This window comes from Hemibagrus wyckioides, linkage group LG06 (genome assembly GCF_019097595.1).
Source record: "Hemibagrus wyckioides isolate EC202008001 linkage group LG06, SWU_Hwy_1.0, whole genome shotgun sequence".
Classification (NCBI taxonomy): Eukaryota; Metazoa; Chordata; class Actinopteri; order Siluriformes; family Bagridae; genus Hemibagrus; species Hemibagrus wyckioides.
In genome coordinates, this window is record NC_080715.1 from 44,119,528 (window position 1) to 44,141,529 (window position 22,002).

Below are 22,002 nucleotides of genomic sequence, written 5' to 3' on the forward strand. Positions count from 1 at the left end.
CAAGTAGAACCTCAAATAATGTGACGTAGATGCCTTTATATGGACATGTTGGCATGTATTCCCTTTGTCACATGTCCTATCGGAGTCATTAAATTGGCATGTGCACACACAGACACAACTTCCTCAATGAAGCATTCCTATAGCATCAGCCATGATGCAGTGTCTTGTTTCCTTCTCAGGTTACCAGGTTATATAAGTAACCTGGTGTAGTTTACTTGCATGTGTATTCACTCAGAGGGTACATACATGATTTAAAGGCTCAAACTACATTTTTCTCATGCTTGCACCAAACCAAAACAACTCCAACACTGCATGAAAAGGCAGATTTTCGTCCGCCGTGAATGCCTGATGACCTCTCTAATGACCAGTAGTTATCGACAGTTCACAGCCTGGGAAGTTCCCGTTTGCGAGTGACAGAAACAGTCGTTATCGTACCAGGGGGTGTATAGGGAGGCAGGTGTGCACTGCATGAAAAGTGTGATTTTTGTCAGTTAACAACACTGTAAATTGCCACAGAATTTCAGGTTAACAACTGTTCACGGGAATGTGCAGGCAGCACAGATAATTGTTGGGAACTGCCAAAAATTGATGTGGAATAGGCTTGGCAGTTGACCCCCCCATGTTCCTATCACCTTGGCCTGGGTTTAGCTTTCATATGTAAATGACTACAGTGAGCTATACAAATGCAAACCAGGGTAGTGTGGGGAGGGGGGACTCACTGATTGAGTCTTATCACTTATTGAGTCACTGATTTGGCTTATCACCCAAATGTAAAGAAAATCTAGTATAAAAAGCTCAGTCTTATTTTAAATATAGACTTTTAAATTGTTGCTTGAATTTTGAATTGAGATTTGTCTTACACCGTGTCCTAACTACACTCAACGTGATGCTGCGACACGCCATAAAATGTATCTTTTCCATGTTAATCAACTGCCAAGCCTATTCCACATCAATTTTTGGCAGTTCACGACAATTATCTGTGCTGCCTGCACATTCTCGTGAACTAGTCGTTAACCTGAAATTCTGTGGTACTTTACAGTGTCGTTAACTGACAAAAATCACACTGTTCATGCAGTGCAAGTAAGACTGTATATCGAAGCAGAAAGAGATAGTGTTCCATAGTTCCATCTTTCACAGTATTATTGTATTGATTAATTTAAATCTGAAAACTATTTGTACAGGTATTTGAATGTACCATCACAGATCTCTCTTTCACTCTTTGATATCTTTCCTATCTTTGCATGAGATCTCACTCTGTGCTTACTAACATGGATGCTCAGTCAATAACTTAATTACATCAAAAAATATATTTTTTCGCTGTAATGTGGAACTTATTTCATCACTGGAAATTTTACCTGTAATCCTGTGATCCAAACCCACATTTCTTTCAGGAAATCAAGTGAACATTTGTCTGTGACATACATACAACAAAAGTTTTGGGACATCTGCTTTTATATGCACATGGACTTTAATGACAACCCATTCTTAATCCGTAGGGGTTAATATAGGGTTGGCCCAATCTTTACAGCTATAACAGCTTCAATTCTTCTGATGTCATCCATTTCTTTATTGAACTGCTTTGTGCACTGGTGTGCATTCATGTTGAAACAGGAAGGGACCATCCCAAAACTATTCCCACAAAGTTGGGAGTATGAAATTGTCCAAAATATCTTGGTGTGCTGAAGCATTAAGAGTTCCTTTAACTGGATGTAAAGGGCCAATCCCAACTCCTGAAATACAACCCCACACCATAATCCCACTCCACAAAACTTTACACTTGGCACAGTGCAGTCAGGCAAGTACCATTCTCCTGGCAAGCGCCAAACCCAGACTCATCCATCGGATTGCCAGACAGAGAAGCATGATTCGTCTAGAGTGCAGTGGCAGCGTGCTTTACTTCACTGCATCCCATGCTTTGTATTGCGCTTGGAGATCTAAGGCTTGGATGCAGCTGCTCGGCCATAAAAACCCATTCCATGAAACTCTCTTTGCACTGTTCTTGAGCAAATCTGAAGGCCACACATACTTGTAGCTAATGACTTTGCAGAAAGTTGGCAACTTCTGTGCACTGTGTGCCTCAGCATGCACTGACCCCGCTCTGTGATTTTAAGTGGCCTACAAAATCATGGCTTCATTTGTTTGCTCATTGGACTACATCTGATTCAGCAAACAACACAGCATGAGTACAAAGACTTCTGCATCTTTGTTTTCACGGAGACATGGCTCAAAGACAGAGTTCCAGATGCTGCCATTCAGCTAGCCAGACTCACCTTGTTTTGTGCTGACAGAAATGCAGTTCTGTGTGAGTAAGACTCACGGTGGTGGTATGTGTGTTTACATCAACACAGAATGGTGCAAAAACTCTGTGCTTGTTTCTAGTTACTGTTCATCACAAGTGGAGTTTGTGACTGTTAGATGTAGGCCATTTTATTTACCACGTGAATTCACCACCGCTTTTATTTCCAGAGTGTACGTTCCCCCAGCACTAATGCTAAGGAGGCTCTATGTGAACTCTATGGGGCTATTATCGATCTGCAGAATGCTCACCCCAGCGGTCTGTTAATTATCACCAGAGATTTGAATCATTCGGATCTCAAAACAGTGCTCCCTAAAGTCCACTCCCGGCCACTCCCAGGACTGTTTTGAGTGCACTGACTGGCATATGTTCAGGGAGGCTGTAACTAGCAGCGACTCTATGAACTTGGAGGCATTGATAATGTGACCCTCTCCAAGACCATCACCACATGCCCCAACCAGAAGCCGTTAATAACTGCAAAAGTGCGTGCTCTGCTGAAGTCGAGAGACTCTGCCTTCAGAGCAGGGGACAAGTCGGCCTTAAAAACAGCAAGGGCTAAACTGTCCCGAGCCATCAGAGAGGTGATGTTCCATGGCCACTTTCAGGACAGCAGAGACTCCCGGCATATGTGGCAGGGCATACAGGCAATCACAAACTACAAGACCACATCACATGCCTGTGACAGTGATGCCTACCTCCCAGACGTGAATGACTTCTATGTTCGGTTCAAGGCACAGAACAACATAGCGGCAAGGAAGACCAAACCTCCTCCTAACAACCAGGTGCTCTGTCTTTCCACGGCTGACATGAAGAGAACTCTGTGCCGAGTTAACCCACAGAGGTCTGCTGGACCAGACAACATTCCTGGCAGAGTGCTCAAGGAATGTGCAGAACAGCTAGCAGATGTCTTCACTGACATCTTCAACATCTGCTAAAGAAGTCTATGGTTTCCTGCCTCAATGACCATCATCCCACTCACACCCATTGTGATGAAATTCTACAAGAGGCTCATCATGAGGCACAAGATGACCCAGCTACAACACTCACTGGACACCTTGCAGTTTGCGTATCGTCCTAACAGCTCTACAGATGATGCCATCACCACAACCCTCCATCTGGCCCTCACCCAAATAGACATTAAGGACTCATACGTACAAATTCTGTTCATTGACCTGCTAGGCCTGAACACCTCCCTCTGCAACTGGATCCTGGACTTCCTGACTGGGAGACATCAGTCAGTCTGGATCAAGAACAGCATCTCCAGCACCACCACACTGAGCTCTGGAGCCCCTCAGGACTGTGTGCTCAGCCAAATGCTGTTCACTCTGCTAACTCACGACTGTGCAGCAATGCACAGCTCAAACCACATCATGAAGTTCGCAGATGACATGACCATGGTAGGTCTCGTCAGTGTACAGAGAGGAGGTTCAACAACTAAAAGCCTGGTGTAAAGCCAACAACCTGTCTCTGAAAGTCAACAAGACTAAAGAGCTAGTTGTTGACTTTAGAAGAGCAAAGACTGGCCATTCACCGCTGTTCATCGATGGATCCTCTGTGGAGATCAAGATTCCTTGGTGTACATCTGGTGGAGAACTTCACCTGGTCACTCAACACCAGCTCCATCAGAAAGAATGCAATATCTCTACTTTCTGTTCTCCTTCCTCCCATCCTGTGTTTTATAGAGGGACCATCGAGAGCATCCTGAGTTGCTGCATCACTAACTGGTTGGGAATTGCACCTTCCCCTATTGTAAGACCCTGCACCAGATAGTGAGGACAGCTGAAAAGATCATTGGAATCTCTTTCCAAGGGGTTTGAGAGAGCCAAATACCGATCTACAGCAATCAGAGCGATATTATTGACTGAAAAAATTAAGAGGAAACCACAAATTAACCAGAAAATGGTACAGAAACCTTTCCCAAAAATCCAGCATGACTCAATTGTCCAGATTAACATTGGCAGCATTACAAAAGCAGCAACAAGGAAATCCGACACAGCCAGAGAGAGCACCAGCATGTTGGTTGGTGTGTGAAGCTGCTTGAAGTGAAGAACAGAGATGATGACCAGCAGATTTCCACACACTGTTAGCAGAACCACAGCAGCTGAACACACGTACAGTAAGATATAAACTGCAGGAGATACAGATCTCTCTGGACAGGAGAAATGCTCACAGCAATCAGACTGATTAAACTCCATCAGGTTCATGAATACCAGCATTTTTTTTAAAAAAGGCTATTACATTATGATCAAATTAATTAAAGGTCAGCTTAGACAGTTTTATAGTTTAGAAATTAAGCACGCCCCTCAAGATTGATTTGTCAGCTTAATGAATATGTTGTCATGCCTTGGGGTAACAAAAGACCGCAGGAGGCAGTAAGCACAGATAAACACAGATTATTATGTGATTCTTCAGTTTCCAAGTAAGAAAATATTAACAAAAACAGATAAAGGCCACAAAAACTTTGCATGTATCAATGTTGCAGTGTGGATGAAGGGAAAATGTAATAAATGTTGTAAATGCAGTTTTTGAATAAATGATTATGTGCTGAAGAAATGTCTGATGTAAAACAATATTAAAAACTGAAGTCATCTATTATTATGTCAAGCATCTAGTATATCAGGTTGTAATGATGAGCGAATGTTTATTGAAACATCCGAAACGACAGGCAATAATCATGAACGGGAAAATGAAAGCGAAAGGTCAAAACCGGAAAATCAAACACTATAGCAACCAAAGCCGAATAAACAACATGAGACTAAATCAGAAACCAGAAACATAAGCGAGAGTCCATACACAGTAATCCAATGCCACAATAGAAAGCTTGGTAAAGTAAGGGGAACAATACTTTGTGTGGAAGCATGGTTAGCACGCTGCTTATAAGTCTAAAACTTGGAAGCATTCTTTGATGGTGGATCAGAATTCGGGCGAGAGCTCCCTCTGCTGGCCTGATGCCACAACCAGTGTTCCAGAGCCCCCCTCTCTATGAAGCCCCCTCGGGGGTGAGGTGCGGGTTGATTGGGATGTTGGTGGTGGAATTCCTCCACCAGCAAATGGTCTAGGATGCCGTGTGCGTCAACCCATGAATGTTCTTCCCATCCATATCCCTCCCAGTCTATGAGGTATTGCAGATGGTTACGAAGGCATCGAGAGTCAAGAAGGGTGTGTACTCTGTAGCTCCGTCGATCTCCAGCGGTGGTGGTTCATTACTGGGATTTTTAGCATCTGGGGGAGAATAAGCTGGCTTGAGGAGTGAAACATGGAACAAAGGGGCGATGCGGTATGTGGCAGGAAGTTATAGATGGTAAGTGACCGGATTGACTTGCCTGAGTATACGGAAAGGACCTATGAACCAGGGGCTGAGCTTGCAGCATGGGAGCATGGGGTCGATGTCTGCGACGATCTGCCTGCTGTCTTTGTTGTCATATGCATCACTGGAGATGACTCTGACCCCTCCTCTGACTATGGAAACAAGGGTGGTTGATACCCCAAAGTGCACTGGAAGGGTGTTAAGCCCGTGGAGGAGTGGATGAGGGAATTCTGAGCATATTCAGCCCATGGCAGGCTGAATGCACTCCATCGCTGCTATTCTTGGCTGCAGTACACCCTGAGTGCAATAATAGGTGCATGGTCAGTGCATAGTCTCAAAGGTAAGGTTAAACAAGAGTGAAAATGATTGTCCCCCATTTTGGTCATTGTGGGCAGCTCAGGGCAGGCTGACATTTTGTGTACTCCTCCTCCACAGTAGAAACACAACCTGCCGCTCCTCAAGTGAAATCCAACCCAGCTGCATGGGCTCCAGTCCCTCCTCTCAGCCACTAGGTCTGTGTTCCCGGGTGCTCTGATCAGCTCGGAGATGGGTGTTTGCTTGATGCTGACAGAGCAGATTATCTGTAGTGATATACAAGGAGAGGGAGACATTGGTGTCCTGGCACACCATCTCTGCTTGGACAGTTGGACATAATCCCTCATGGAACACGGCAAACAGGGCAGCGTCGTTCCACCCACTTTGTGTTGCTAAGGTCCAGAACTTAATTGCATAATCTGCTGTGGATTCTGACCCTTGGTGCAGTTCCAGGAGTTGTACTGATACATCACGTCCTCCTGCTGGATATTCAAACACCTCCCGCAGTAAACCTGCAAAGTAATTGATTTATGTTCTTACTTGTGGGTCATGATCTCAAACCGCAGAGACCCAATCCAATGCTCTTCCGGTTAATAGCAATAGCAGGAAGGTGCTCCTAGAAGCCTCACCTTGATAAGCATCTTGTTGGAAAGCGAAGTAATTCTCGCATTGATGGAAAAATCCGTGATGTCAGTCCTTGGATCCGTCAAATTTTTATGGAAGTGCCATCTGGAATGGTTTGCTCCATTGAATAACCACGTTAGCTGGTTAGCATTAGCAACCAAAGCTGAATAAACAACGAGACAAAATAAGAAACCAGAAACGTAAGCGAGAGTCCATACACAGTAATCCAGTGAGTGTTATCCACAATAGAAGGCTTGGTAAAGTTCGGGGAACGATACTTTGTGTGGGAGCCTGGTTATAAGTGCTAAAACCTGGAAGCGTTTTTGCTGGTGGTACAGAATTCAGATGAGGGCTCCCTCTTCTGGCCTGATGCCACGACCGGTGTTACACAGATCAAGGCATGTAAAATTAGAATAAAGCATACAGAGTTATTGCAGAGCTTCCAGGGTTTCTCGCGTTAAATCAAGGCATCAATTGTTATGCCAAGGCATTGAAGTTTACTCCAAGGAACACAGAGTGACATCCAGGGTGATACAAAAAATCTAGTGTCCTTAATTGTAATGTTTAGTTTTACAGAAAAGTTCTCAAGCTCCATGGTTAAACAAATAACCTTATTACAGGCACCAGCAGAGGTTCCTACTACTTGTTGCCTTAGTGATAACATTTATCAATGTGTGGGGCAAACAGCACTCATTCCACTTTTGTCAACAAATCAGTTTTCCTGCCAGTAAATAAACATTCTGGAGGGAAAAAATTCTCAAGAGTAGATCTACATAATATCATATAAGAAGAAGAAGAAGCAGTGCGAGTATGGACACTAAAATACCAAGTACTGTCTTTACTGAACACATGTACAGTAAGATATAAACTGCAGGAGAAACTGGTCACTCTAGACAGATGAAATGCTCACAGCAGCTGATTAAACTCCATCAGGTTCATTAATACAGACATTTATAAAAAGTCTTAGTTACATTATGATGAAATTGATTATAGGTCACTAATCCTTATTTATATAGGTCACTAATCTTTACTTAAAACTCTACTTTATTTTTATGATGGAAAAATTTCATACAAATTGACACATCTACAGAAATATGATGTCTTCCAAATTACAAAGATATGTAATCAGGAGGAACTTCCTCATGTAGCTGGACAAAAATGCAAATGCTTAATCCATTTAAACAACACATGATTGGGTGCGTCTGAACCGAGTTTCTGCCACCCAGTCCAGCAGCCCTGTGTTTTTTGCTGTTCTCAATGGGAGGTGCTAAACTGACACAGTCTGTTCAGCACCTGGGCAATTGTTGTGCAAGGAGTGCTTGCAGACAGTAACATGGGCACCACCACCACAGGACCACAGGTCAGTCACTAGGGTGAAGTGTCAACTTGCCAGGTATTAATGAAGTTTCTTGATGACCTACTTGACTGCCAGGGATTCTTTTTCCACAGTGGTATAGTTCTTCTTGGTGGTTTAGTTCTTCCAGCTGATGTAGAGTAGTGGGTACACCTACCAAACAAAATATTGTGACAGGCTGGGCCTAGTCCTGTCTTGGAGGCCTTTTTGTGGATAATGAAGGTCTAGGTCAGGTTTCTATAGAACTAAGAAATTAGTGAATTCCTTCTTCAATTCCTGGAATGGCCAGGCTGGAGGAGGCTTTAGCCTTTGTGGTTCCCCAGGTACTGTGCCTCAAGTCAGCTCCAGGTGTCATTTTTTGGTTTTGGCCTGAATCCAGCCTTCTACAGCTTGCCCAGGACATCCCCAAGTGGAATGGGTAGTCTGACCAAGTGGAGATGTGAGTTTGTGGGATTTCAAATAAGTGTCTGTCAACTTTTGGAATGTTTATGGAGCCCCATGTAGGCCAAAGGGGTAATCGGCAATGTCAAGGTTGAACACTATCTTTGGCTTGGTGTCTGGGGCTAGGGCCACTTGCTTTTGCTCTAATGTTTAAATAAACCATGCTCTTCCCAGGTGTTCCACTAGGTCATCACATGACCCATACAGGGGGTAGTTTTTGAAGTCTCATACCTGGTAGAGTCTCTGGAAGATATTACAGTTTTGGAGGTTCCAGTCAAGCTTTGATACAAGGACAGTAGGACTGGACCCCTCTGTGTCCCCAATTGCAATTATTGTTGGGGACAAGATGGTGGACTTGATTGCCCTGGTGAACTTCCACTGATCACTTCTAGGTGCTCCCAGATGATCATAGCCCCTTGGTCCATTCTTTATTGCAACTCTTGCATGTAGTCCACAGGGGTTGATCCTCCTCAGCTTCTTGGGCTACATTCAGCACGCAAGCAAGGTTGCCGTCCAAACAGAAGTTCGGACAGGGTGAACCTGGTGGAAGCTTTTGGTGTCTCTTGGATTTCAAAGAGGATGCAGGGGAGGAAAAGATCCAAGTTCCTCCCCTACTCATTTATCCCCCTCTTGAGAATCAACTGTAGTTTCTGATTAAATGACTTGACCAGCCCATTCATTTGGGGGCGATAGATGGACATCCTTAGGTGTTTGACCTGCAACAGGTGACACAGATCTGTTACTAAATGAGCTAGAAAGGATGTACCTTGGACTGTTAGGATGTCCCCAGGAATGCCCACTCCGCTGAAGAGCTAAAAAAGTTCCTTGGTTATGTTTTGGGAGGAGGCTATGCAGTGTGGAAAGGCCTTGGGGTACTTGAGGGCATAGTCCACAATGACCAGGATGCATTCGTGGCCTCATTTATGGCCAATTTTAGCAGAAGCCCGCTGAGGTCCATGCCTATCCTGTTAAATGGACACTAATAATAAGAAGCAGGAAGAGGGGCATGGGCATCATCTCCTTCAGGGTGGTCCTGGGCATTTCTTACTCTGAGAAATGAATGCCCTACTTGTCTGTGCTTTCACTGGTCTTCCGTGGTGCTGGGACCTGGCGCACTCGGCTGTGGGTGCTTCCTGAAAGCACAGTCTGTCTCTACCCACTAGTAGCGGATCTGGGAGCGCAGGCATTAGCCCAACAAGGAGCAGCCATTCTCCTGCTGGGCTATGGATTGTGAATTGCATGGCAGGGACTATAGGGATGTCACCATGGATGCACAATCCAGTGTACCCACCGGCTTTGCTCTGTCTGACAGGATCATTGACTCAAACAGGGGTTGTGGGAGCCTTGGGTGTTGTCACTTTGTGGATGGTGCAGCCAGTAATGTAATGGCTTATGGCTAAAGACAGTGTACATCATGTGCAAAGTGCAGGCATGGACTCTGGCAGGATTATCTATGACATTATCTATAACTGCAATGAGAGCCAAAACACACAAATGAGAGCTTCCTGGGACATAAATATGCAGCCACTCCACTATTAACAAACCTGAGTGAATGTGAGATAGTGAGGGGGCAACAACATCCAAATATCCTAGTTCCAGTTATGGAAGGCTGTTCTATAACTGTAGGCCTTTGTAAGAGAAGGCTCAGCCACCTGTTGTAACCTTTAGTAGTCTAGGTATTAATAAAGAACCTGCACCTGTGATTGATGCAGGCATGGCAGACTTTTTTTAAAAAAAAAAGTACTGCAGCATTCAGTGCTTTATAGGTCAGTAATAGTATATGTTTCATTCATACAAAATTTGAGTTGGATTCAATTCAGTGTGGATTAGATAGAAGTTATGTGTTCATATCATCTTGTCCTAGTTAGTACTCTATTTTGGACTAACTGGAGCTTGTTCATGAACCTACTGGAACATCCCTACAGTAAGGCATTACAATAATCCAAATGAGTAGAGTTATTATTGTAATGCCTTAGTATTTTTCTGCATCATGTTGTGATATTTATTTTCTCATCTTAGCAATATAGAGATATATAAAGAATATAAAGATACCACTGATTCTGAGCCCTTTTGCTCTTTTGCATATATAACTTAACAATTGTTATATAATTATGCTGATGTAAAGTGGTCTAAGATTTGTATATAACATATAACATGCCTTCCATTATATCTGGGTATCTGTGTAACACTTCAGATCTGTGGATTTGCAAATAGGATATGGGACTTTGCATTTGAATGTTGTTCATGTACAGAACACTAACATTACAATTTTAACATCAAATGTTAATTGCTATAAAAGTACAAATCTTTTATTTACTTGGCGAAAATATGCTGGTCTTGGTAATGCATGTTGGACATTTCCTGAAAGAACACTGCAGATTTTGTTTGGAATATTTGCATTCTAATATTCATGGAATATATGAGTTAATTTAATGCACTTTCTAAACCACAGGAAAAACAGAGCACATATAAATGGACTAGAATATATTAGGGGTTGAAATTTGATTTGTTATTGAAGCTGAAATTATATATAACATCAATATTTACTGTAAGCACATTGTATAGGTTGTGAAAAAGTCTCTTCATGAAAGAACATTGATTAATGCAGAGTCTGTTTGAAATATTTGCAGAGTTATAGTTAATTTAATGCACCTCCTAAACCACGGGTAAAACAGAGCATAAATAACTGGATTAATGGTGGAATTAAGATAAAGTATGATAATGATTTTCTGAAAAGTTTCTGTCTGTAATTCATTAAAATCACCCAATAAACTGTAAATAAAATATGGAAGTAAACACATCAGAAACACAGACACTAAACTGCCCAGGACTTTAGCTGCTTTTCTCTCAGATTTCATGGAGTGTGAGGTGATTTTCTGTGTTTTAGGTCGTGTGTGATTATTAAGCTCTCTGATAGCAGTGGCATGTTTCTTAGCAATCACAAAAACTCGAGTATACAATATGATTATGACAGAAAGTGGAAATATAAATGAAACTACAAGATCAATTACAGACCAAACCTCATCCAGAACAATAAAACATTCTCTAGGACAGATTACAGAAATTGTAAAGTATCCATTACAATACATGAATGCTAAGATATAGACTATCATCACACACCAGTGAAAAACAATTACAACACAAGTGATCCTGACAGAGACTCTGTTCATGTAGAAAAAGGGGTTTGAGAGAGCCAAATACCGATCCACAGCAATCAGAGCGATATTATAGATTGATATGATTATGAGGAAACTACTAGTTGACCAAAAAATGGTGCAGAAATCTCTACCAAAAATCCAGCATGACTTGATTGTCCAGATTAACATTGATGGCATTACAAAAGCACCAACAAGGAAATCTGTCACAGCCAGAGAGAGCACCAGCATGTTGGTCGGTGTGTGAAGCTGCTTGAAGTGAAGAACAGAGATGATGACCAGCAGATTTCCACACACTGTTAGCAGAACCACAGCAGCTGAACACACGTACAGTAAGATATAAACTGCAGGAGATACAGATCTCTCTGGACAGGAGAAATGCTCACAGCGGTCAGACTGATTAAACTCTGTCAGGTTCATGAATAAAGGCATTTTTTTTTGTTAAAAAAGGCTCTTATATTATGGTCAAATGAATTAAAGGGCAGGCAGCTTAGATAGTTTTATAGTTTAGAAATTAGGCACACTCCCCCACTCATTGACAGCTTAATGAATATGATGTCATGCCTTGGGGACACAAAAGACCACAGGAGACATTAAGCACAGATTATGTGACTCTTCATTTTACAAGTAAGAAAACATTAACAAAAACAGATGAAGGCCACAAAAACTTTGCATGTATAAATGTTGCAGTGTGGATGAAGGGAAAATGTAATAAATGTTTTAAATGCAGTTTTGGAATAAATTATGATGTGCTGAAGAAATGTTTGATCTAAAACCATGTGAAAAACAGTATCAGTATTTTATACCCTTGTACCATTCTCATGATAATTTAACTCCACAAATAATTTCACCAAGACATCTATTATTATGTCTGGCATCTAGTATCAGGTCAAGGGATGTAAGATTAGAATAAAGCATACAGAGTTATTGCAGAATCAAGTGTTATGCCAAGGCACTGAAGTTTACTCCAAGGCACACAGAGTTACACCAAGGCATCCAGGGTGAGAAAAAAAATGTGTGCCTAGTGTCCAGAATTGTAGCATCTAGTTTTACAGAAAAGCTGTCAAGCTCCAATCAACAATCTTACTACAGGCAGTTTAAAGCACCATTCACACATACAGTGATTTTAGTGCTGTAAGTTACCAGTCTTTGTATTAAGAAGTCACCAGTGGAGGTTCCTACAACTGGTTGCCATAGTGATAAAATTGAAAACAGCATTCCACATTTCTCAACAAATCAGTTTTCTTGCAGCTAAAATGAAACATTCTGGAGGCCAAGTCAATGCCTCAAACTCATTGTTGTTCTCATCAAACCCTTCTTGAATCATTTTTGCTTTGTGGCACAGTGCATTATCCTGCTAAAAGGGGCCACAGCCATCAGGGAATACTGTTACCATGAAAGGGTGTACATGGTCTGCAACAATGCTTAGGTAGGTGGTAGGTGTCAAAGTAACATTCACATGAATGGCAGGACCCAAGGTTTCCCAGCAAAACACTGCCCAAAGCATGACACTGCCTCTGCCGGCTTGCCTTCTTCCCATAGTGCACCTTGGTGCCATGTGTTCCCCAGGTAAGCAACGCACAGGCACCCGGCCATCCACGTGATTTAAAAGAAAATGTAACTCATCACACCAGGTCACCTTCTTCCATTGCTCCGTGGTCCAGTTCTGATGCTAACGTGCCCATTGTTCGTGCTTTCTGCAGTGCACAGGGGTCAGCATGGCCACCCAGACTGGTCTGCGGCTATGCAGCCCCAAAAACAAGAAACAGTGATGCACTAGGTATTATTACAACCTGTCTCCGGTTCACCACGGTTCCTTCCTTGTACTACTTTTTACAGATACTGACCACTGCAGACTGGGAACACCCAACAAGAGCTCCAGTTTTGGAGATGCTCTGATCCAGTTGTCTAGTCATCACAGTTTGGTCTTTGTCAAACTCGCTCAAATACTTATGCTTGTCCATTTTTCCTGCTTCTAACACATCAACTTTGAGAACAAAATGTTCACTTGCTGCCTAATATATCCCACCAACTAACAGTTGCCATGATGCGGAGATAATCATTATTATTTACTTCACCTGGCACTGCTCACAATGTTATGACTGATCGATGTATCCTTTGTCAGTTTGAACAAATCTGGTCATTTTCCATTGAACGCTTTGTTCAAGAAGGAGTTTCCAGCCACAGTAATGTGACTCACTCAGTGACTTTCATTTTTCACACCACTCTGTGTAAACTCTGGGTTAGGGTTAGGGTGTGAAAATCCCAGCTGGAGATAAGTAGTTATAGAAATACTCAAACCAGTGCATCTGACACCAACAATCATGCCACGGTTAAAGCCACAGAGATCAGACTTTTCTTCAGTCTGATGTGAACATTAACTGAAGCTCTGAGTCTGCAGGATTTTATACATTGTGCTGCTGCCACATGATTAGCTGATTAGAGAACTGTACAGGTGATCCTAATAAAGTGGATGGTGAATATTTACATAATAAATTTGTCCAAAAACTACCAGTAAAATGGTTATAAATGACTGTAATTTAGTTACATTTTTAGTTAGCTTTAAATATATTTATAAATAGATATAAACTAAACATGAATTAATAAATAATTACTAAATAATTACTAATAATTGCCTAAAGTTTTAAAACATTTTATAACAACATATTTGAAAACATATCTTAAACATATTTTAAGTAGGAAAAGCTTATTGATATTTAAGTATGTTAATACACAAGTAAATATTTTTGCATATATATCTTAATAAGGCACATTGTGTAATGGGCTTTATTAACTAATTTTGTGTATTATGATGAAACAATGTTTTAAACAAATTTGTCAATTTGAATGAGGACTTTTTCCACACAGTCTGATTGTTACATGTGTTTGGAAGACATATTTTTTTGTAGGTAGTTATCTAGGTAAAAATATCTCTAAAGATAGTTTAAGAAATATTGTTCTGATTATTCTGTATCAGAAGTTCAAATCACATTCATGAAAGAACTTTGATTAATGCAGAGTCTGTTTGGAATATTTGCAAAGTTATAATCAATTTAATGCACCTCCTAAACCACGGGTAAAACAGAGCATAAATAACTGGATTAATGGTGGAGTTAAGATAAAGCATAACTGCAAGTCTCTGAAATGTTTCTCTCTGAAGTTCAATAAAATCACCTAATAAACTGTAAATAAAATATGGAAGTAAACACACCAGAAACACAGACACTAAAATGCCGAGGACTTTAGCTGCTTTTCTCTCAGATTTCATGGAGTGTGAGGTGATTTTCTGTGTTTTAGGCCGTGTGTGATTATTAAGCTCTCTGATAGCAGTGGCATGTTTCTTAGCAATCACAAAAACCTGAGTATACAATATGATTATGAAAGAAAGTGGAAATATTAATGTTACTACAAGGTCAATAGCAAATAAAACTTCATTCAGAAAAAGATAACACTCTCCAGGACACAATACAAAAACTGCAAAGCTTCCATTGAAATAATAAAATGCTGTGTTATACACCAGACACACAAACCAGTTAGAAGAAACCACAATGCACATAGTCCTACTTGAGATAATGTTTGTGTAGAGGAACGGGTTTGAAAGAGCCAAATACCGATCTACTGCGATCAGAGCGACATTATAGATGGACAGGCTTGTTAAAAAATAAGAGGTAATCAAAAAACAGATGCAGTAACCCATATCAAAAATCCAGCATGACTCGATCATCCAAATTAACATCAACGGCATCAATAAAGCACCAACAAGGAAATCCGACACAGCCAGAGAGAGCACCAGCATGTTGGTTGGTGTGTGAAGCTGCTTGAAGTGAAGAACAGAGATGATGACCAGCAGATTTCCACACACTGTTAGCAGAACCACAGCAGCTGAACACACGTACAGTAAGATATAAACTGCAGGAGATACAGATCTCTCTGGACAGGAGAAATGCTCACAGCGATCAGACTGATTAAACTCCATCAGGTTCATGAATATGGATGTTTATGAAAAGCCTCTTTTACATTATGATGAAATGAATTATAGGTCAGGCAGTACCAATATATTTATACTTTAGATATTAAGCACGCCCCCAAGTTTGAATGAGAGATTAATGAATATGATGTCATGCCTTGGGGAAACAAACAAACAAAAAAAAAAATAGAAAGGCATTAGGCAGAGATAAGCACCTTTTATTGTTTGGTTCATAAGTTTGTAAGCAAGAAAACATTGATAGAAACCAATAATAGAATAGAATAGAATAGAATAGAATAGAATAGAATAGAATAGAATAGAATAAACTTTATTGTCATTGCACATAAGGAGTACAACAAAACTGTGGGTTCTCTTCTCAACAACAGTGCACCTAAATATATTACAATGAAGAGCATAGCAATAGTAAAATAGAAAAAAAATAAATAGTAAAATAATATAAAAAAATTAAAGAAATACAAAAAACACTTAAACTGTACAAGGAATTCCTATGAAAATTATACAAAATCTAACCTGAAAAAAACTGTGTGCTGTTTAAAGTACACAGTGGAATTGTGTGTGTGTGTGTCTTCAGTGATTGTTTGCAGTCTGAATGGCCCAGGGGAAAAAGTTTGTTAGTCTGGTGGTGTGACACTTTGTTAACCTGAAGCACCGCCCAGGGGCCAACAGGTCAAACAAGTGATGAGCAGGATGTAAAGAGTCTCCTGTGATGGCCTTAACTTTGCTGAGGCAGCGGGACCTGGATATGTCATCCAGGGAGGGCAGAGGGCAGCCAATGATATTTTGAGGAGTTTTTATCACCCTCTGCACAGTTTTTCTGTCCTCATCTGAGGAGCCTGCGTACCACACACCCAGACAGTATGCCAGTGTGCTCTCCACAGAGGCATTATAGAAAGGCAAATCAAAAGGAAAGCAAAACAGGAAGGTCAAAAATCTCACTAATTTTTATTTATGATGAAAAAATTGCATATGAATTGACAAGTCTACAGAAATATTATGTCTTCCAATTTACAAAGAAATGTCATCAGGAAGAACTTAATCATGTAGCTGGACAATGACGCAAATGCTTAATCCATTTAAACAACATGTGATTGGTTGCTTCTGAGCCAAGTTTATGACGCCCTGCCCAGTAGCCCTGTGTTTTTTCACTGTTCTCAATAGGAGCTTTTCTCATACCCAAAGCACTACAACAATGTAAAAACAATTATAATACAACATACAAAGATACAATATAAAACAATGAAATAAATAAAATCAAAACCCTTATTAAGCGCTTAATCATGATGAGCAATTCTAAAGAGATGGGTTTTCAACAGTTTCTTAAAAATAGTTAGTGTAAGAGCACTTACACACGTCTGCTCACTGGATAATAAACTGGACTACATCCGACTCCAGCAAACTACACAGCGTGAGTTCAGAGACTGCTGCGTCTTTGTTTTCACGGAGACGTGGCTCAGCGACAGAGTTCCGGATGCCGCCATTCAGCTAGCCGGGCTAACCGTATTTTGTACCGACAGGAATGCAGCTCTGTGCGGTAAGACTCGCGGTGGCGGTGTGTGTGTTTACATCAACACGGAATGGTGTAAGGACTCTGTGCTTGTGTCTAACTACTGCTCATCGCTAGTGGAGTTTGTGACTGTTAGATGCAGACCATTTTATTTACCCCGGGAATTCACCACTACTCTCATTATCGGAGTGTACATTCCACCCAGTGCTAATGCTAAGGAGGCTCTGTGTGAGCTCTAAGGAGCTATTAGCGAGCTGCAGAATGCTCACCCCGACGGACTGTTTATCATCGCCGGAGATTTCAATCATGCAAATCTTTAAACAGTGCTCCCTAAATTCCATCAGTATGTGGACTTTGCTACGAGAGGGGCGAACACGCTGGATGTTGTTTACACAAACATTCCCGGCGTGTATCGGGCGGAGCCCCGCCCCCACCTTGGCTACTCAGACCATATTGCTGTTATGTTGATTCCAGCATACAGACCACTCATCAGACGCTCTAAACCGGTTCTGAAACAGGTTAAAACTTGGCCAGCAGGAGCCATCTCTGCTCTTCAGGACTGTTTCGAGTGCACTGACTGGGACATGTTTAGGGAGGCTGCAACCAAACTAACCAAACAAACAACCAGACTAAAGAGATGGTTGTTGACTTCAGGAGAGCACAGTGTGACCATTCTCCGCTGTCCATCGACGGATCCTCAGTGGAGATCGTCAAGAGCACCAAATTCCTTGGTGTCCATCTGGCGGAGAACTTCACCTGGTCACTCAACACCAGCTCCATCATCAAGAAAGCCCAGCAGCACCTCTACTTCCTAAGGAGGCTGAGGAAAGCCCATCTCCCTTCCCCCATCCTGATTATGTTCTACAGAGGGACCATGGAGAGCGTCCTGAGCAGCTGCATCACTGCCTGGTTTGGGAACTGCACCGTCTCAGATCGCAAGACCCTTCAGTGAATAGTGAGGACAGCTGAGAAGATCATTGGAGTTTCTCTCCCCTCTATCACGGACATTTACACCGCACACTGCATCCGCAAAGCTAACAGCATTGTGGCTGACCCCACACACCCCTCACACACACTCTTACACACCCCACACACCCCTCACACACACTCTTACACACCCCACACACCCCTCACACACACTTTTCACCCTCCTGCCATCTGGAAAGAGGTACCGGAGCATTCGGGCCTCACAACCAGACTGTGTAACAGTTTCTTTCCTCAAGCCATCAGGCTCCTCAACACCCGGGACTGAACTGTTCTACACTCTCTCACACACTCTCACTCAGGACTGAACTGTTCTACACTCTCACACACACACACACACACACACTCTCACTCAGGACTGAACTGTACAAAACTCTCTGTCTCTCTCACACACAGATACACACACTCTCTCTTGACTGTGTGGACGCACACACACACACACAATTTATACTGTTCATTACTTACTGCACTACCTCTACCTGTCATCCGCTGCTATAGTTATATTTATGTTTATTTCTATTTGCACTACCTCAACTGCTGCTGTGTATTTTTGCACAATATTTTTGCACAATACTTTTTTACATCATTTCATTTTATCTTATTTTATTTCACTTACATTCCATTACACGTTCTTTTCTTTCTTTTCTGTGCTAAGTGTCCTGTGTTCTTTTGTGTTGTCTTTATTGTATTTATTGTCTTTTTTGCACTGTCTTGTCTATGCTCTGTTTGCACCTAGCTGCACACTGTGCACTTTACATGGCTAAGACAAACTTCTGTCCTAGCTCTGTGGTGTTGTTTGTTGTTTTGTATTGAACTTGTTGTTGTATGTTTATGTAGCACCAGGTCCTGGAGAAACGTTGTTTCATTTCACTATGTACTGCGCCAGCTATATGTGGTTGAAATGACAATAAAGCTTCTTGAATCTTGAATCTTGAATCAAAGGAAGCATATTCCATAACCTCGGAGTGGCACATTTAATCTGGAATGGGGATGATAAAGAAGAAGAGAATCAGCAGAGTGGAGAGGACGAGAAGTCATATAAAGGGGTAACAAAATCACAAACATAAGAAGGAGTCAATTCATGCACAGCTTTATAAGTTAAAACAAGTGTTTTAAACTCAATACGTGACTGAACTGGAAGCCAGTGCAAATTACAGAGGACACCACTGATGTGCTGCCGTGAGGCTGTGTGAGTGAGAACACATGCTGCTGAGTTCTGAATATATTGCAGGTGTTTGATAGATTTTGCTGGTAAACCAATGTACAGTGAGTTGCAGTAATCAAGTCTTGAAGTGATAAAAGGATGGATGAGCCTTTCAGTATCAGGTGTAGAAAGGAAAGGCCTAATCCTAGCAATATTTCTAAGATGATAAAATGCTGATTTAGTAACACTCCTAATATGAGCCTCCAATGTCAAATGATTATCAAATATCACACCAAGGTTACGAGCTCGTGTAGACGGCAGTACAGGGCTTTTATCCAGTGACAGATTAAAGCTGCTACATTTGTGGATGGCTGCTGGTGTGCCAATAAGAAGACCCTCAGTCTTGGAGATATTTAATTTCAGAAGGTTGTAAAGCATCCATACCTTTATGTCCTGCAAACATTCAGAAAGGATTTGAGAACTTACTGTAACATCAGACTTAGAACTGATGTACATTTTGGGTGTCGTCAGTATAAAAATGATACCCAAGACCATGTCTCCTAATGATTTGCCCTAGAGGAAGCATATAAATGCTAAAGAGTATAGGCCCCATAACAGAACCCTGCGGGACATCATATTTGACCTGATTAATGTCTGATTTGTTGTTTCCCAGAACTGGGTTCTATTTGTAAGGTAGGATCTGATCCATTGAAACACAGTGCCAGAGATACCGAGCCAACTCTTTAGTCCATCCAGTAATATAGAGTGACATACAATGTCAAATGCTGCACTCAGGTCTAACAAAACCAAAATGGTACAGGCACCAGAGTCAGCTGAGGCCAGGAGGTCGTTCATAACATTAACCAGAGTGGTCTCAGTACTGTGCCCTGACCTAAACCCTGATTGGAAAGGCTCTAAAAGGTTGTTTAATGACAAATGAGAATATAATTGCACCATAACATGTTCCATTACTTTAGCCAGAAAAGAAAGATTTGAGACGGGCCTGTAATTTGTTAAATCAGATGCATCATATTCAGGCTTTGTAAGGACTGGTGTGATAGCTGCAGCCTTGAGTTGACATGGAACAATCCCAGTAATAAGAGAATTGTTGACAATATTTAATATGAGGGGACTGATTATTGACAGACACCCCTTAAGAACAGTAGTTGGAACAGGATCAAGGATACGAGTGGTTGAGTTCATTGTCAACACTAATTTTGAGATGCCATCAATGGTAATTGTTGCAAAACTAGAGAACAAAACCATAGGAGTACTTGGAGGAAGAACCTCAGGGAGCACAGAGCTGGGGGAAGAACCAATAGACTTATAGATAGATTCAGTTTTATCCTCAAGTTGATTTTAACTTTGAGTGCCCTAAGCTCATTTGTATACCAAGGAGACGATTCCATGAATGAGACAACACGTTCCTCCAGGAGCAAGGATATCCAAGGTAGATGATAAAATGAAATTGTAATCATCTGTAATCATCAACTTGTTGGATGCTCAGAAATCAGACATGAGAAACTGATCTGAGAAAATGATCTTGAAAAAGGAACAGATATATAAAAGTTAGAAGCTTATGGTCACTAACATGAATCTCATGATTATCAAGCTGGTTGATGTCAACACCAACAGAACACATCAGATTAAGTATGTGAACTTTGTTGTGGGTAGGAAAATTAACATGTTGAGTCAAGTTAAAAAGATCATAAGAAAATTCACAGTTTGATGAAATTAAATTATCCACATGAATATTAATGTCACCAGTGAGGAAAAAACAGAACTAACCAATGCAAGGGGTTCAGTAAGTTCATCAATAAACAGAAGATTTGAATTAGGTGGACGATAAATAAACTGAATAAGAACAGGGGAGGCACAATTAACTCTGAAAGCAATACACTCAAAAGATGTTGCACTTGGAATGGCAATTTCAGTCACGGATACATCAGATCTAAAGATAACAGCAAGACCTCCTCCTTTCCTGGTTAGTCGTGGTCTAACCATAGGGAAATGCATGTGTCCATGCTTCTGCTTGTCTTCCTTGGGGCCAGGGTCTGGTGTGCTCACTGGGTGCTTCCTGGAAGCCCAGCCAGTCTCTACACAGTAGTAGAGGAAATCAGGCATTATCCCAATGAGGAATAGCCATTCTCCTGCTGGGCTACGGATTTTGACTTGCGGCTATTTGACTATTCTAGGTATTAATAAAGAACCTTTGACTGAAATAGGCATGGTCAGCTACTGAGGCATGAGGCCATTCAGTGCTTTATAGATCAGTAAAAGTATATTTTGAATTCATATGAAATTGGAGTGGAAGTCAATTCAGCATGGATAAGATAGAAGTTATCACATCACAGTGCATCCAGAAAGTATTCACAGCACTTCACTTTTCCCACATTTTATTATTTACAGCCTTATTCAAAATTGATTAAATACAGTATTTTACTCAAAATTCTACAAACAATACCTCATAATGTCAATGTGAAAGAAGTTTGGTTAAAATCTTTGCAAATTTATTAAAACAAAAACAAACACAGCCATTACCATATTCACAGCCTTTGCCATGACACTCAAAATTGTGCTCAGGTGCTTCCTGTTTCCACTGATCATCTTTGAGTTGTTTCTACCATTTGATTGGAGTCCACCTGTGGTCAGTTTAGTTGATTGGAAATGAATTAAGCTGCAAAAACTTTCTGCAGCATTGAAGGCCCAATGAGCACAGTGACCTCCGTCATCTGTAAATGGAAGAAGATTGAAACCACCAGAACTCTTCATAGAGTGGGACGCCTAGCCAAACTGAACAATCGAGAGGAGAAGGGCATTAGTCAGGGAAGTGACCAAGAACCCGATGGACACACTGAAAGAGCTCCAGCGTTTCTGTGTGGAGAGAGGA

The 22,002-nt window shown here is 41.3% G+C and overlaps 2 protein-coding genes across 2 annotated transcripts; both read right to left on the reverse strand.

Moving 5' to 3' along the window:
* Positions 1 to 10,919: 10,919 nt before the first annotated feature.
* LOC131354970 (trace amine-associated receptor 13c-like) lies at positions 10,920 to 11,924 on the reverse strand. Its single transcript, XM_058393111.1, has one exon. It carries the CDS (start codon positions 11,922 to 11,924, stop codon positions 10,920 to 10,922), a length of 1,005 nt encoding a protein of 334 aa, XP_058249094.1.
* Positions 11,925 to 14,484: 2,560 nt separating this feature from the next.
* On the reverse strand, positions 14,485 to 15,477 carry LOC131354981 (trace amine-associated receptor 13c-like). The gene has a single exon (XM_058393126.1). It carries the CDS (start codon positions 15,475 to 15,477, stop codon positions 14,485 to 14,487), a length of 993 nt encoding a protein of 330 aa, XP_058249109.1.
* Positions 15,478 to 22,002: the final 6,525 nt, after the last annotated feature.